This window comes from Macrobrachium rosenbergii, chromosome 6 (genome assembly GCF_040412425.1).
Source record: "Macrobrachium rosenbergii isolate ZJJX-2024 chromosome 6, ASM4041242v1, whole genome shotgun sequence".
Taxonomy (NCBI): Eukaryota; Metazoa; Arthropoda; class Malacostraca; order Decapoda; family Palaemonidae; genus Macrobrachium; species Macrobrachium rosenbergii.
In genome coordinates, this window is record NC_089746.1 from 48,206,064 (window position 1) to 48,224,011 (window position 17,948).

Here is a 17,948-nt window from a genome sequence, read left to right on the forward strand (position 1 = left end):
CCAACTCCGCCCCCACCCCCACCCCACCCCCACCAACCAAAACCGTGGTCCCACAAGTACCCTTTACTCCCATTACAATTATCATCGGCATCACTTTATTTCCCCTCGGTCAATGTATTTTCCCTTCTGTGCATTACCTAAAGCTCCGGTTATCTCTCTCTCTCTCTCTCTCTCTCTCTCTCTCTCTCTCTCTCTCTCTCTCTCCCTCTTCATAGGAGTAGAGAGAGGGCTCATCTACTGGTCAAAGCTTCCCAAATATTCTCCCCTCTTTATTACCCGACTCAAAAACCCCTTTTTCCCAATGGGGATCTTCACGATCAATGTGGATCTGTTAGGATTTCTTTTTTGTCTGCTTTTATCTTACTGCCTTTTTGATATGTTGTTTTGTTCATTTTTTTTTATTTTCTGTCTCTCTTTCGGTAATGTTTTTAACGTTCTTGTAAATTCTTGCTATGAGCGTAAGGCCAAACTTTTTTTCAGTTTTCTGTAAAAGAAAACTAATGAGATGGCTTTGTCTGTCCGTCCGCACTCTTTCTGTCCGCCCTCAGATCTTAAAAACTACTGAGGCTAGAGGGCTGTAAATTAGTATGTTGATCATCCACCCTCAATCATCAAACATACCAAATTGCAGCCCTCTAGCATCAGTAATTTTTATTTTATTTAAGATTAAAGTTAGCCATAATCGTGCGTCTGGCAACGCTATAGGACATACCACCACCGGGCCGTGGCTGAAAGTTTCATGGGCCGTGGCTCATACAGTATTATATGCTGTACAAAAAACTCGATTGCGCCGAAGAAACTTAGGCACATTTTTTACTTGTTTTATTTTATCGTTCAAGACTGCGAATACAGCAATCGAAGGTTATATGTATAGTATACTCTATCCCTATCCCACATATATACACACACACACACATATATATATATATATATATATATATATATATACACACACATACACATACACATATATATATATATATATATATATATATATATATATATATATATATATATATATATATATATATATATATATAATATAATCCATCAGCCTTATCCTCAGTCGACAGCAAAAACAAAAACAGCAGGTCAGCTCATAATTGCTGGAACAAGTTTAAAGTTTACAAGGTCGTTGAGGAATAGAACAGCAGTGCTAAAATTTAAATTTTTATATTCTTTATAACAAAAGACAATGTTTATTGATATATTTCTACATTCTATGTGTTACAGTGATAATCTAAGGCCAATAAACATTCTGTAGTCCAGCATGGGGCCAGGCTTAGTCTCACCACTAGCTTGCTTTTGGACGTCACATAACGTCGCTAAAGTCAGGACTTCGCGTCTCGACTCTCTCTTGTATTACCATTGTTTCTGGAACCTTTGTGAAGTCTTCAAGTCAACGGATCTTACCCGAATACTTAAGGCTTATTTGGAACCTTTGTGAAGTCTCTAGGTCAGCGGATCTTACCCAGGTAGTTAACGCTTATTTGGAACCTTTGGGAAGTCTTCAGGTCAACGGATCTTACCCAGATACTTAAGGCTTATTTGGGACCTTTGTGAAGTCTCTAGGTCAACGGATCATACCCGGATACTTAAGGCTTATTTGGAGCCTTTATGAAGTCTTCAAGTCAACGGATCTTACCCAGATAGGGCTGAAAAAGTCGACAGATCTTACTCAGAAAAGAAAAAGCTGAATCTCAGAGCCTAAATGTTCATCACCAGTATGCCAGAGACTCCAGATTACCGGGTAAATCTACGTGTTGCCAGGTGTAGTAGAACTCGTCCCATAAACTCCTCATGTAAACTCGCCTCATAAACTCGTCTCGTAAACTCGTTCCATAAACTCGTCCCATGTAATTGCCAGAAAGGGGAAGAGAGAAGCACTCAAAAGCCTTCTCTTTTTAACTGCTGTGTGCTTCAAATATCTATGGAACTTTCCCAGACGTTTCTAAATTACTTTAAGGATTATTATAATTATATTATTCTTTTAATGCAACGCGTTACCGCATTATATTCGATATTTTGTAAATGATAAAAATAAGCTTTTGTACCATTTTGTAACTGATCCACACCAAGCTGCCTGTATTGTTAAAATTATAGTCAGGGTATATTCTAACACCTTATATTATGAAGACTTTGAAGAACAATCACGTTCTTGATGGGTGAGAATAAAATAAGTTGGTATCTTCAAGAATATACCAAGATTTATCCTCATTTTATGTCATTAAAAACTACATTTTATAAGAAAATATGATTGTCCTAGCGGCGGCTTCCTAGTAGTTTCCTGTTTAGTAATGCTTGAAAAACTTTCCTTTTTTTGAACGTTGAATTTTGACAGCACTCCAAAATGTAGGTCCTGTTTTGTTTTGCATAAATTTTATTTAGCTTGTGTTATCATCCTTCCTACTACTCCATCCAGAAGTATATAAAAAAATTTTTATCCCGAATTTTATCGCGTATATTAAAACTAATATTGCTTCTTCCTCTGTGCCTGCTAAATTTGCATTTGCCATGTCCTGAAAGTATATTTTCTGGCGTGGAACCTTTCCATTTAAGTCTGAGAGTTACAAAACTTGGCAAAACAATTTTTCACAATTTCTTCATCTTCGTGGGATCTGGCGTTTTTGATCTGTTAGTAATTTCTTTAATAACATCACCAAGCAATTACAAAGTGACTTTTAAAACAAGAACCCAAATGACACAGTGACTTTCCGTAACTTGTTTTCTGTACTGTTTTGCAACGGACGGGTTTTTGTTGTTTTTGTTCTTACAGGGAATTTAAGGAAATCGTATGGAGGAATTTATTGACAAAATGCTTGTGAAGTTCACTTCAGATAGGAGTCTCTTTAAATTAACCGACAGACAGAGATAGACAGGTGCATAGAGAGAAAGAGAGGGAGGGTGTGAATTGTATTTCTCATATTGTTTTTCCTTTCCTGCATTGTTATATGCTTGTAGATGATTTATTGTAGACACTCATTATATAAACGCATATATCCCTATACACATTATATGTATATATATATATATATATATATATATATATATATATATATATATATATATATATATATATATACATACACACACACGCAAACACACACACACACACACATATATATATATATATATATATATATATATATATATATATATATATATATTAAAGTGTATATTAACTTTATCACTTACATAATTGTCCTGTGCACTAATACAATTACTAGCAGGACCTCATTAAAACTGGATGGTGTCTAGCGGAGATATTTATTCAGGAAAAGTTACAAGCTTTCTTGACAATGAGGATTGTTAGACCTAGAAAGCTTGTAACCTCCTGAATAAATATCTCCTGCCAGATACCATCCACTTTTAATGAAGTCCTGTTAGTAAATTTATATATATATATATATATATATATATATATATATATATATATATATATATATATATATATATATATATATGTATATATATATATATAGATATAGATATATATATATATATATATATATATATATATATATATATATATATATATATATATATATATATATATATATATATATATATATATATATATATATATATATATATATATATATATATATATATATATATATATATATATATATATATATATATATATATATATATATATATATATATATATATATATCTATATATATATATATATATATATATATATATATATATATATATATATATATATATTATATATATATATATATATATATATATATATATATATTATATATATATATATATTATATATATATCTATATCTATATCTATATATACATATATATATACATATATATATATGTATATATAGATATAGATATAGATATATATATAATATATATATATATATAATATATATATATATATATATATATATATATATATATATATAATATATATATATATATATATATATATATAATATATATATATATATATATTATATATAGATATATATATATATATATATATATATATATATATATATATATATATATATATATATATATATATATATATATATATATATCAGTGCATCATGAGAAATAGATACGGTGTGTTTTCCTCATATCTGTCAGGAGCCAGAACGGAAAGTCTCCTCCTCCAGTTTCCCCTCCGATTACACACTTCCATTTCACGACCATGTAATGAGGCCTTCCTGGACCGCCCCTGAGTTCTCCAATTTCCAGAAACTGGAGAACCATTTCATCAAAAATATACTTCTGGAGTTTCACCATTAAACACCATTTTCTATCTTTAATCATTCCAGTTCCTGGTAAGAGGATCCCAAGGGCTCTGAGAGGAGACTTTCTATCGGACTCCTGAGGGCCGCTGGAAAGAGTTGCTGGAAATGGAACGCGCCATTTGAACCCGCGTCCAATTTCCTTGCACTCAGGAGAAACCGCGCGTTTCTTTAAAGCGTCCGAAATTCAATGGCACGAATAAGGTGAAGGATCCGAGCCTGCGAGTTTGGTCTCCGAAATTTGAATAGGTGAAGGGTCCGAGTCTTTAGGCTGATTGGATGAGGGGATTTGGAAATAAAATCTCGAGGAAATTCCACGAATCACGAAGGTAAACAGTGACGGTCATTGAATATAATCACGCTTTCGATCGTGTCTTTCTTCACGGCAAGGTTATTTGATTTTTTTTTTCCATACTGAAAAGTGGATTAATTTGCATTATTATTATTATTATTATTATTATTATTATTATTATTATTATTATTATTATTATTATTATTATTATTAGAACAGGTGGAATTTTTGCGAGAATGAAAATTAACCCTGAAGAATATTGATGTTGTTACCGTAAACTTTTTCTAACCTTGTAAATACAATATTTCTATGTTGCTCTCATTCACATTTTTGTAGTAGATTAATTTACGGTCTAGACAAGGGAGGGATTATTTCCTTGTTTTCTGTGAAGCTGTACACCAGAAGAAAGGTAAATAATTCCAGTTAAATTCTTAATAAAATAAAAGATATGAAGGAATGAAAAGAAGGATTGTTCATCCTCCAATGAAGCCATTGACTTGCCTCATGAAGGCAGGAAGCTTAATTGATCAAGGAATACATAAGATGAAAGGGAGTCCCAAAGTATATCAGTAGAGGGAAAGAAGAAATTTGGGGAATACTGATATCTCCTTATTTAATGTGTGGGAAAAGGTGAATGGGCGGCGTTACGATGCCACCAAAAAGGAGCTTTCTCTCTATTACGTCATCATATCAAGGCATTATATGAAAATCTAAAGAGTAATAAATTGACAGATGATTTCTGGTGTCGTTCCTTCATCCTAGAGTGATACAAGATCTAATTTCTACCGAATATTGCCGATGTAAGGCTGCAAATTATTGCTGGTAACGCCAGCTACACATGAATATCTGAGATTCTTGTGTAGTTGTCTATTATAATTTGTAGATTATGTCCTACTAAAACACACACACGCACACACACATATGTGTGTGTATGTATATATATATATATATATATATATATATATATATATATATATATATATATATATGTAAATTATAGAAATTATAAATATATGTTTACATGTAATTTTATATATATATAGATATATTTATAAATTTATGTATATGTATTATATATATATTCGTGTAATGTGTGTGTATGTGTGTCTGTGTATTTTTTTCTACCGTACGCCTGTTTTCCTTTTAAAGGGCCGTTGCCAAGACGACAAAAGCTTGTTGTTTCAGCAGTCTCCAGACATTTGATTCCAGTATTTAGATCAGCGATCGTCAACTCCCCTAAACTGCTAAAACGTGTTCCGTGTTTTACATTTAAATAAAAAAAACTCATGTAAGAATGATAATTAACAGTTAAGACTTTGATTAGTTATTCTTCATACCCCAAGTTAGACTTACCAGTGCATCGGTCTGGATTAGTATGATAATTTCTCATGTCACACTTAGAGGTAGCTCAGTGCTAATCTACTTCCCATCATTTCTTAAAGAAGAAGAAGAAGAAGAAATAGGAGGAGGAGGAGGAGGAGGAGGAGGAGGAGGAGGAGGAGGAGGAGGAGGAGGAGGAGGAGGAGGAGGAGGAGGAGGAGGAGGAGGAGGAGACCGACCGACTTCTGAGCTTAACGTCCAATGGGAGCCGACTAATTTAACTCAGGCATAAACTTGAGTAGAGAGAAACCATAAATCCGAGAAATTCTTCAAAGGATGGCAGGTTTATGCGATCGCCTCCAAGATCAGAGGAAGGGGAGAATTTCCTCCCGAAGGATTTCCATCGGAATTTCTTAGAGGTCCTCATCCCTACCTGCCAGATGAAGCAGAGGTTGAGGGGAAATGAGATATACTTTTGAAGGCCACGTACGGGGAGCAGACAGGTTATGTTTTTTAACTTTAATTTCCCCACAGGGTGAGAAATAAAAGAGGTGGGTCTTATGTGAGTTCATTCGGCCGAAGGGAAGACTAAATCATACTTGAGGTTTAGGGGAAAGATTGGAAACACTTTTACTGAACTTGAACTGGAAGTGAGAAAATTATGTTATTTCAAGCAGGGACGAATTTTTATGCAAAGAAGAAAATGAGATTTGCATTCAGCTGAATGATAAAAGTAGAGTTAATAATTCAAATGTACAAATAAAAAGTAAATGGAAATTTACTCCCTTGGAATAAATTAAAAACAGGTATTTCTTGTAAAGCATTATCTGTTTATTATATATTTGATTAACTCCTATGTATGTTCCTATAACTTTTGTTTATAAGAGAAAATGATCCATACTTGATGCAGGTGTTTTGCGCACTGGCTTTCAGAACTTACTTAAACTACATACAAGTAAAAAATGCGCCGAAGTTTCTTTGGCGCAATCGAATTTTCTGTACAGCGTGTAATGCTGTATGAAACTCTCAGCCATGGCCTTTGAAACTCAGCCGCGGCCTATGAAATTTTCAGCCACGTCCCGTTGGTGGCCTGTGTTGTTGAGCCAGACGCACGATCATGATTAACTTTTACTTTAAATAAAATAAAAATTACTGAGACTAGAGGACTGCAATTTGATATGTTTTATGATTGGAGGGTGGATGACCAACATAACAATTTGCAGCCCTCTAGTCTCAGTAGTTTTTAAGATCTGAGGGCGGACAGAAAAACCGCGAACGGACAAACAAATAGCCATCTCAATAATTTCCTTTTACAGAAAACGTGAAAACGGTTGATACTAAGAAACGCACTATGAGCAACAAGATATGATAAGAATGTGCTTCAGATGTTGACATCCTATAATTCTGTCAGAGCATACAATATATTTTGGGATATATTCCAAGATTTAATTGCTTTTATAATATTCGTACAAGAATACTATTTTCATTGCCGAAGGAACCACGCATTGTACTTAATTTGAATGTTACTACACAGCCCATAACTATCCAGGATAGCTTGGGAGTCCTTTGCATAAGGCTGCTGTAACTCTTCGATTATTAATCCCCTGTCTTGACTAAGATTACGCATCGTTATGCAAAAAATAAAGTGTTTCCTCTCCCTTTCGATATAGCTTTCCCTAAAAACATCAAGAAAGCTATCATTTTTATCCCCAATCAATTTTTAAGTATCTCCTTCTATAAAGACAATTCTTTTGTAGAGAGAAATCTTATATATATATATAAAATAACTCCTTTTTTATCCTCTTCTTGCCCAATACCTTCTTCTGTCTACGCCTTGTTCTCCTAGAATCCCTTTCTCTTTCCTCCTCATTTCCTCCTCGGGGAATGGTGCATTCCCCCCTCGGAGGGGTCCAGTCCCCGAAATCACCCTCCGTCCGAAGAACTATCAATTTTCTTCTCGATCACTCATCCAATATGTCATCGTTACACCTGACACCGCCGCCGGAGACACTGATGATAGGACGTTGCTCCTTTGATTTCAGAGATTTTTTACGGAAATTAGTTTTTTTGACAAGAAAGTTGTAGTCTTTGTATATGTATGTATGTATGTATCTACCTATCTATTTTGGTGTTTATGTTGCCTAATGTGCACTGAGTTAGCTCCATCAGTGGTTTTCATGTACTGATTTTTGACAAAATTATTTTAGAAAATTAATTTAAAGTTAAATTTATTTCTGCCCTTTCTGTTAAGTTGCAATAATCCAAAAGAAATAAAAAAAAGAGTAAACAGAGCATCTAAATGACAAAGCTCACTTTCAGAACGTTAATGACAAACATGTATCGTAAACTTACCGCTCACAAAATACGCTGCTCAAGAAGCAAGAACATAAAAAAAATGATAAAATAAATAAATAAATAATCAAACAGATAAATAGATAAATAAATAAATAAACAGATAAATAAAGAAATAAAAAAAAATGACAGAAACACCTGCTGCAATTCATAAATCAGTGGCCATTGTAGATGCTAGTAATGAATGATGTCTGGCTCGGAGATCAATCAGTCAGGCCTCCAGGTGAAAAATTCCCTGATTCTCCCGTTTATTGGTAAGGGATTTTTCATTCTGGGCTCCAGCCCTTCCGTGGGGTACTCGTGTAACTGGAATGTTGGGGAATTGTATGATTAATTGTCTTGTCACTGGACTACGAATTTTTATTGTCTTCGCTGGTGTGATGTATATATTATTATTATTATTATTATTATTATTATTATTATTATTATTATTATTATTATTATTATTAGGATACCTGTCTGCTTCGTTCACATACTAGAGGATGTGTAAATATGAATTCAGGTACGTATCGATCTACGTGTGTGTGTGTGTGTGTGTGTGTGTGTGTGTGAGAGAGAGAGAGAGAGAGAGAGAGAGAGAGAGAGAGAGAGAGAGAGAGAGAGAGAGAGAGAGTTTTTATTCAAAATTCCCTTTCTGCAAATATGGACGAAGCTTGAATCTGGATAATAATAATAATAATAATAATAATAATAATAATAATAATAATAATAATGTGGGGTTAAAATTGAGTACTATATCAATTAATACGCGTATGAAGTTTTTTTAATGAAGTAAATTTGAAAGTTTAACTAATTCATAATAAAAATCCTGTACTAAAATATTTCATAAACGAACAAATCCTTCAAAAACCCAATCCTTTTACAAGCAAAATCAAAGCAAGATAAATTCCATTCGAGGATTATTACCTATTTATTTTTACAACGACTGCAAGCAGCAACATTTCAAAGTTAATTCGATGAACACTTAACTGCATTAACTGCAATACTGTCATCAATTAACCTCCAACTTCTGAGCAATTATCATGAAAGCAAATGAGCAAGACTTACGAGGCTCCAAGGCATAACTAGATATATTGGACCCGAGGATCTCCAAGGGGAATTTGGGACGCATTCAGATGTGTATTAATCGTGTGAATATTGGATGTGAAATAGTCTTTATCAGGAACGGAAACGGTCTAGTGAGCGTGTAGCCTAGATGTGTACTGAGACGCGTATTGATGTGTTAACGTATGAATCGTAAGAATATTAATGTGCTGATTAGTGTTTATCGGAGACAAAATCTGGAACGCATTTAATGTGCGTATTAAGCCTCCCGCTTATATTTCCTTAAAATATTTTCAGGATATGGGCCTTGAATTCAATTCCACTATGTATGTAAAATGAAAAAAATATACACACACGCACACACACACATATATATACACACACCAAACTTAATCTAACTACAATAATCGTCACATAAATTGGAATCCTGTTCCTTTGAACTAATCCAAAAACTTTTACTCACCGACCTCCAAACACGTCTAATAAATGCATCTCATACATTATTGGTCTTATGCTTGCAGAAACGAAGGCAGAAAGCTCTTGCAGAAAGCTCCTGAAGAGAGCTCGCGACAAAATTTGTATCACCGTTCACCCACTGTGCTTTCAACTTGGAGAAAGTTTTGTGCAACAAGCGAACAAAGTAAAGCAGAGGTATCTCAAGGTAGGTAAGATATCTGGTGGTGATTTTTATTACATTATTACATCATTTTAACGTTTATGCTTTACGAAACTATGAGGATGGAGTATTCTTGAATTTTGGGAATAGCTTACTGACTAAGTGCATTATATCAGAACATCTCGTTGTTTGTGAAGAAACTGAACTAAACTATTTGCTATGTCATGGATCAAAATGGAAAACTACCATTACTCTTGAAATGCTACAGTCTTTGTATTATTATCTATCTAATGAAATTAAGATATGTTCTGTTAGAATGGCTTTAATTTTCTTGTTTTATTATTTTTCTTCGAGCCGTCAGAACGAAAAATTCCTTCGGACGTTGTAACTCTGAGCATTAGAATTCTGAGCATGAGAGAGAGAGAGAGAGAGAGAGAGAGAGAGAGAGAGAGAGAGAGAGAGAGAGAGAGAGAACTACTCCCCGCAGCAGTAATCAATCAAAATGTTTTGAGGTGGCTACGAATTACAATCACTTGGTAAAAGGTATCCGTCATTTATAGTAATCGACATTTCAGTTGGTAGGATAAGACCAGAGGCCCATATCAAGCCTTCATTTGCCATATAACATCTTACCACTTTTCCGGTCACCCTAGGGAAAGGGCCCCGACTGGCATAAAGCCAGTCTAATCTAAAACCAACCAATCCAGAGTAGTATACGCTAGAATGTGCATATAGGAGCGAGCAAGCGAGAGAGAGAGAGAGAGAGAGAGAGAGAGAGAGAGAGAGAGAGAGAGAGAGAGAGAGAGAGAACAATTATGCGAATTTGTAAACACAACAGACGCTCCAAAGGAGAACAGAAAGGCGTCGTGCAATTAGACGCAAATACACAAGCACATGCATAATGCAGTTGCAGCTTACAAAATGATACTGATACTCCCTCGAGTGTGGACTGTAGGCGTTCAGGTCTAATTCATGCTCAGGATTGAATTAACTGGAGAAGCGAATCTTCCGTGTACTGCCTTAGTTATAATTACACATTCATTCCATTATAATAAGTGAGTTTATCTTGAAGATATTCACTAAATTGATAAGGGTACAAGTTGTAGATTTTCCTCTATGATTAGATTTCTTCAATAATATTGTGTTGAATCTCCCCGTCCTCTAAATCCGTTTCTGTATATATTTGTATTTATAACATGTAGTGTCTATGCATCCATTAGTTTTAGTTACTTGGGCGTTTGATAATTACAAGTGATAATTTTGTTTGTGACACAATTTGTTAATAATTCAATTTGGGTTTTCATATACAAATTCTGGGCAGCGATACTATTGATTAATGTTCATTATCTTTGTTTTGAATGATTCCATAATATACCTTCATTATCTTTATTTTGAATGATTCCATAATATACCTTAGAAGTCAATAAGTCAATGTCTTGCCCTGAAATGCACAGTATTACGGCAAAAAATAAAAGCTTTACCTTCAAAAGGCAAATACTTAGCTCTTTATATAAAAGGCCGAATTGTTCCCCAGTTAGTTCACACGGAACAAACCTAAAGGCCATTATTTTGCAAAAACCCTCTCAGTGCAAAGACTGCAAATATTTGGGACATTGAACCAAAATTGTGTATCATTATTTTTCTTTGGAATGAATGCACTTCTGAGCAGTGTCAAGTTTCGATAACTCTCTCGTTTGCAATGAAAATGATTTATTGAAGTGTGTCCATTAACATTTGCAAAGTCTGGCTCAATATCGTAACTTGAGAACAGTTTGCCTTAATCTCTAGTGTACCGTATTGCTAAGTACACTCAAGGAAGAATAGTTTGGAAAACATACAGGACGTCTTTGAAGCCTTAGATAATTACCCATATTTGTCTTTATATTATATATATATTTTTTTGAATGATATCTTTATGTTTTCTTGATATTGGAATTTGAATTTCAACGAACGTGGACATGCTCTCTCTCTCTCTCTCTCTCTCTCTCTCTCTCTCTCTCTCTCTCTCTCTCTCTCTCTCTCTCTCTCTCTCTCTTTGCCTTTTTGGACAAACTTTTTCTTTTCTGTCTTCTCTTTCCTCAATCCCTTTTGTAGAAGCATTCTGAAAATGCCTCTTACAATAACATCATTGTGTCATCCTTCTGATAAAAGCTAAAAAGAGGTTTTTAAAGCACCGCATCTGAAAAACACTAAAACAAGTCACGGAAAAATAAAATAAGATTTCCAGCTTTTCTTGAACTCCAGCGGGACACGGAAGAGCACTTTGCCGCTTCCAATGAAATCCAGGCCGATTGTAAAGTCCTTCCCCGTTGGACAATGGCAAATGCTGAAGTCCATCCTACAACAACTGTGAATACTTGGAGCTATCTTTTCAACGCAGACACACACACACACACACACACACACACACAGAGAGAGAGAGAGAGAGAGAGAGAGAGAGAGAGAGAGAGAGAGAGAGAGAGAGAGAGTTTTCCTAGATATCACCAGGAGTAAACATCAGACACTTGGGCAAAAGCGGAGATTAGAGTGGCTGATAATCGTAGGTGACACAGTACTAATATATCTGGTGACAGTGAATAGAAACTGCAGATACTACTGAAGTATGCGAGGTTTTTGTAAACGGAGAGACGCCAAAAGTGATCATTTGCAAGAATAAGATTGAAAGTATGAAAGAAAGCCAGGAAGACTCAGCAGTCAATCTTTATTTAGATAAATTATAAGAACGGAAATGGATTTTTAGTACAATATTTTAGGGAGCAAATTTAATAAGTGATCTTTGGATGGAATATGAGGGAAATCATATCGTGTGAGGAGCAGGAAAGATAGCACGATCTTTGAAAAAGTCCTGAAACGGGAAGTTTGGTATCAAGGGAAGCAAATGTCTGGATATGTGGAAGTCTAGTTGAGCCAGGTCTCCTTCATGGTAATGAAGTCAGGATCAGTTTGGAGATGAAGAATGGATGAGCTCGGTATAATTCCTGACTGGATCAAATAAAATCATATTATTGAGAATCTAGATTTTACAAATATGCGGAAAGCAAAGATAATCTATCAGAATTGAAGCCTCTTTTTTGTGAGCCGTAATGCCTTACGCGTAGGGTGCTTTAAATCATTTTACTTGAAGCTTGAATTTCAAAAGAATACATCACATGTCATATGCTTAAAGTTTTCCGTACTACTACATGATAACACGTCGAAAATGAAATTGTTTAATCAACTTAACAGAATCGTTAATCCCTGCTTCAAAGTGTGAGAGGATTACTGATTGACACATTTTTCATTTTTTATTTCATTATATGATTTTATTCTTCCAGTCTTAATTCTTCATAGATTCATCGACTTTGAGTTTCTGTCAGATTTTGCTAAAAAAAAAAAAACCTGAAATTGGATTCGAAGTCAAAAGATGGAAGCGCTGTATTATATTATGATTATTATTAGGAGAAAAGATCTATTAATTGGGATGTTTCTAGTTTCTTCTTATATTCACAATTTTACATATGAATGATTTACACAATACTACTCTTTCCTTATGACAGCCTCTGCTATCATCTTCACAGTGTCCTTGTGATATTATGAACTGGAACGTAGAGTTTTGTTATTAGAATTGTTTGGCTTAACTAAGTTGTTATTCTCCGCTGTTATTGAAAATTTTAGTCTTTTAGTAACGTCCGGGGCAATTCAGAGTTATTATTATTTTGGCTTTCTTAATTTGCTTATAAATTTAGTATTAATTTTTAAACTTCCAAAATTAAATGAAGCATCAAAGAACACACACAGAGAGAGAGAGAGAGAGAGAGAGAGAGAGAGAGAGAGACGTCAAAGGCTCTTAGCAGTGTAATTATGGCCATACCCTGTCTGCCTGTCTGTCTGTCTCAATAACAGATGTAAGTGACCATTTCTCCGTGAAAATGTGCACCATTATTGAAATTGGAGGTCCTCGACGAGGTATTCCTCTACCCATCGAGATGAAATTATCCATCAAGACCTCTCTCTCTCTCTCTCTCTCTCTCTCTCTCTCTCTCTCTCTCTCTCACACACACACACACACACACACACACACACACACACACACACACACACACACACACACACACACACAAAGGATCCCAGCTGTTTCCAGCTTCTTGTAGAAACAAATGTTCGTTCAACTGGAATATTATTGATTATTCTTTCATTTTCGTTGCTTTAACATCCGCCTTATTCGTGTAGGCTGTATGAACAATAGATAGAGACAAGACACTATAAAATCTTTCATAATATCCGTTGATTATATACTTATCTCACTGATAGTGCAAATAGAAAGTATCCCGAAACGTCCGTCGAAAGAAAGGTTCTCGTGTCTAATAGGCTACCTTTTATTGTTCTTTCTTTCTGCGGATACGGTGCTGGGAAGGGCAGTGGGTTGCCAGACCCATCTGCTGTCTACAAAAGAAAGGAAAAAATGAAGTACTGGCAAAAAGTTTACTTAGATCCACCTGATATTTTTGCAAATCTTTTTGGCGGTACCGAAGATGATGGAATTCACACTAATATTCTCTTTAGTTTCGTAGCTGTTATATTGACTTTAAGTAATACGACATATGAATATATGCAATTGGAACCGATGAGAGAGAGAGAGAGAGAGAGAGAGAGAGAGAGAGAGAGAGAGAGAGAGAGAGAGAGAGAGAGAGAGAGAGAGAGAGAGAGAAGGAAAATAAACTAAATGCAACCAGATTAAAAATGTGTAAATCAGCCAAGTTAAAAGAGTATGCAAAACTCACTGTGGTCCTTTCGGCATATATTTTTTTTAATCGAACCGATCACCGAATTGAGTAATTTAACTTTTCAGATCATCCCGAAAATTTTTGAATGTGAAATATAGAGACTAAATATCTTACTTTAAAAATATTGGAAGTCTTGAGAGTATCAAAACAATTTAGTATATTCAGTGTACGTGTATATGCATTTATGATAGAGAAAGCTTAAAAAACCGACCTATGGGAGATCACAAAATGCCTGGGTGCGTCGGTATTCCTGAACCATTAAGGAAAAAACCGGGTGAGAAAAAGTCAAAACTGAAAAAGGAAGAAAAGTGCCATTTTTCTAGCACGGTGGAAAAAGGGGAAAAAGACTGTCTTACAGTTCTTTCCCTTTAGCACAAAATTCGTACCAGAAAGATTTGTTCCGGACTGATATTGCATTTTTCATATCTCTTTTCATTAGTTTGTAGTTCTGTGTGTGTGTTTGTGTTTTTTTTGTAAGTGAACGTCTAAAACAATGCGATTTGCCCGAGAATCCGAAGCATATGCCAACTTTCATTTCACTTACCCCAAAACACGAGCTTACATACTCATTTTTTACAAGTATTTCTTTGGTGTTTTAAATCTAGAGATATTGATGACAAATTTGATTCTGAGTCATCCAGATAACTGTATTCTTATTTGTAAAATGCCGTTTTTCTTCTTTTAAGTATTAATATACTCCTCTAAATGGCAATCTTTTATTTCTTTCTAGCTTGCAACTATTCTCTTGTGCTCCTTAAGAATGGGAATATTTTTTTACAGCAATCTCAATATGCGTTTATGCTTTTTATGTATAAAACAATGACCGTTGTGCAAATAGTAATAGTGTTCAGTTTAATGACATTTTGAATGTTCTATTCACTTTCAAAGTATATTTTGGGAACGCGCCAGAGTACTTTGACCAGAGGTCTACAGCTGTCCTTAAATTCTTTTAAACCTTAACAGAATGAGTGGCCGCCTCTGACCAAGGGCCCGTGCTGGCTCAAAGCCTGTTTAATCTAGATCTGCCAACATGAAATAATTGCAAGTATTAGAATACTAGAGTTTGGCTATTTTTAAAACTTTCCTTTTATCAGACAAAAGTAATTTATTGTTCCTCTTTTGCACTAAAGTTATACAATTTTATTGTTTTCTGTACAATAGGATATTGAGTTGCTAATTGTCAAAGAAATCCTTGAAATTTCTTTCAGAGAGATAAAGCAGAACTGAGAGAGAGAGAGAGAGAGAGAGAGAGAGAGAGAGAGAGAGAGAGAGAGAGAGAGAGATAAAAATATTTCATTTGTAACAGCCTCGTTTCACACTCGACATCATATGATCTAATCGGCCAGTTTTAGAGAGAGAGAGAGAGAGAGAGAGAGAGAGAGAGAGAGAGAGAGAGAGAGAGATGCCTCAAAGATATCTCTTTCAGTTTCCTTGCAGTTACCCTTTCCCTTCATTGAAATGAGTTGTTGCGAACCGTCCCTGAGTATCCAATATTCAGACTCTGAAGCGCTTTTTCCTCATAAAAGTATGCCTGGAGTATCAATGTTAAATATTTGCCCTTTGGAATTAATTCATGCCTTTCTAAATGGATCCAAAGGGACCTAAATGATTGTTTTCACTTTGCTGATAAACATCTCTGGAAATCTGTTTCGTTATTATCACGAGAAAAAAGTTGTTCATTTTATTTGCCCCGAATTTTTAGATATTTTAGAAGCCAAAAATTAAATTTGAGTGATGTCCTTGATGAGAAAAAGAAAAAAAAGATAAAAAACACAAAGAGGAATCGAATATTAAGAGAAAAAATAAAATTGAAAAATATAACTAGATAAAACATAAGACGTGTTTTAGTCTACCTCAGTAAAATCCATTCAGTCAGTTTTGCGGAATTCTTTTTCACATAAAATCAATTTCGTTTATTTCCTATCTTTGATATTAAAAGACTTTTTGAAAGCAGATCATCTGGCTGCACGTGCAAATTAACGAACAGACATTATCCTTACTCATCTTCAAGCGATGAGTAGTTAATTAAACTAACAAGCACATATATGCATATAATTTTGATACAGATTACCAGCTAATTAACGAGAAAGTGCAACGATAAACATGAACACCGCTTGTTATGTTGAAGTACTTTCCTTCTCGTTTGGATAAACTTCAGAGATAACAATAGCAGCTCTATAAGCTGCCTCATCCCCGATTCAAAGATATCTGTTGTAATTGGTATTATTCGTCTAATATGGAGAACGCACATTCCAGTTATTTAATCAGGAAATTACGTTAAATGGCAATGTATAGCATACTGAGTTTTGTAGTGTATATATATATATATATATATATATATATATATATATATATATATATATATATATATATATATATATATATATATATATATATATATATATATATATATATATATATATATATATATATATATATATATATATACATACACACACACACACACACACACACACACGCGCACTACAAAACTCAGTATACTATACATTGCCTGTTAACGTAATTTCATTATTAAATAACTGTAATATGCACTCTCTATATTAGATGAATGGTACCATTTACAACAGATATCTTTATATCTGTTGTATATATGTATATGTATGTACACATGTATGTATGAATATATTTATGTATATATTTAAACATGAGAGAGAGAGAGAGAGAGAGAGAGAGAGAGAGAGAGAGAGAGAGAGAGAGAGAGAGAGAGAGAAAGTTTTCTTTATTCTTATCCTTCATTTCCGAGTTCATTTTCCTCTTCTTCATTCGAAATCCCATACAAAGCACAGAACAGAGAGAGAGAGAGAGAGAGAGAGAGAGAGAGAGAGAGAGAGAGAGAGAGAGAGAGAGAAATTTCCTCATCCCTATCTGCGATTTTCTGTGCACTTTTTCTTTACGATTTTTATGCACTCCTATACAAAACGCGTAACCGCACGGCAGAGCAGAAATGAGTTTCCTGTTTACAGATCTGATTTTTTTTTTTTTTTGCTATCGCAGGAAATAACCCGTGTGTGATATTCCACGAATAAACATAAAAGGTTTGCATATTTTTATCCAAACGCCCGAGGGGTAAAGAATGGTAAACAAGCTGACTTTTATATGAAACCTGTAGATATGTTCTTTCCACTGAAGAGTCGATATTGAATGGCGTAAATGTAAAGAAGAAGAAGAAGTGGAAAATTTGTTACTCTAGGGGTACGTTACCTAGAAACTCAGCGTAAGGGGAAGGACGCTCAAGTCATCGAACTTATTCATTTC

The 17,948-nt window shown here is 34.4% G+C and overlaps 1 protein-coding gene across 2 annotated transcripts in view; it reads left to right on the forward strand.

Annotated features, from left to right (window-relative positions):
* Window positions 1-17,948, forward strand: part of LOC136839528 (uncharacterized) — a 320,867-nt gene that overhangs the window by 233,548 nt on the left and 69,371 nt on the right. For both annotated transcript variants that reach the window (XM_067105742.1, XM_067105741.1), the window contains exon 4: window positions 9,815-9,954. In XM_067105742.1, the coding sequence (XP_066961843.1) occupies window positions 9,815-9,954 (140 nt within the window). The remainder of the gene's footprint in view (window positions 1-9,814; window positions 9,955-17,948) is intronic.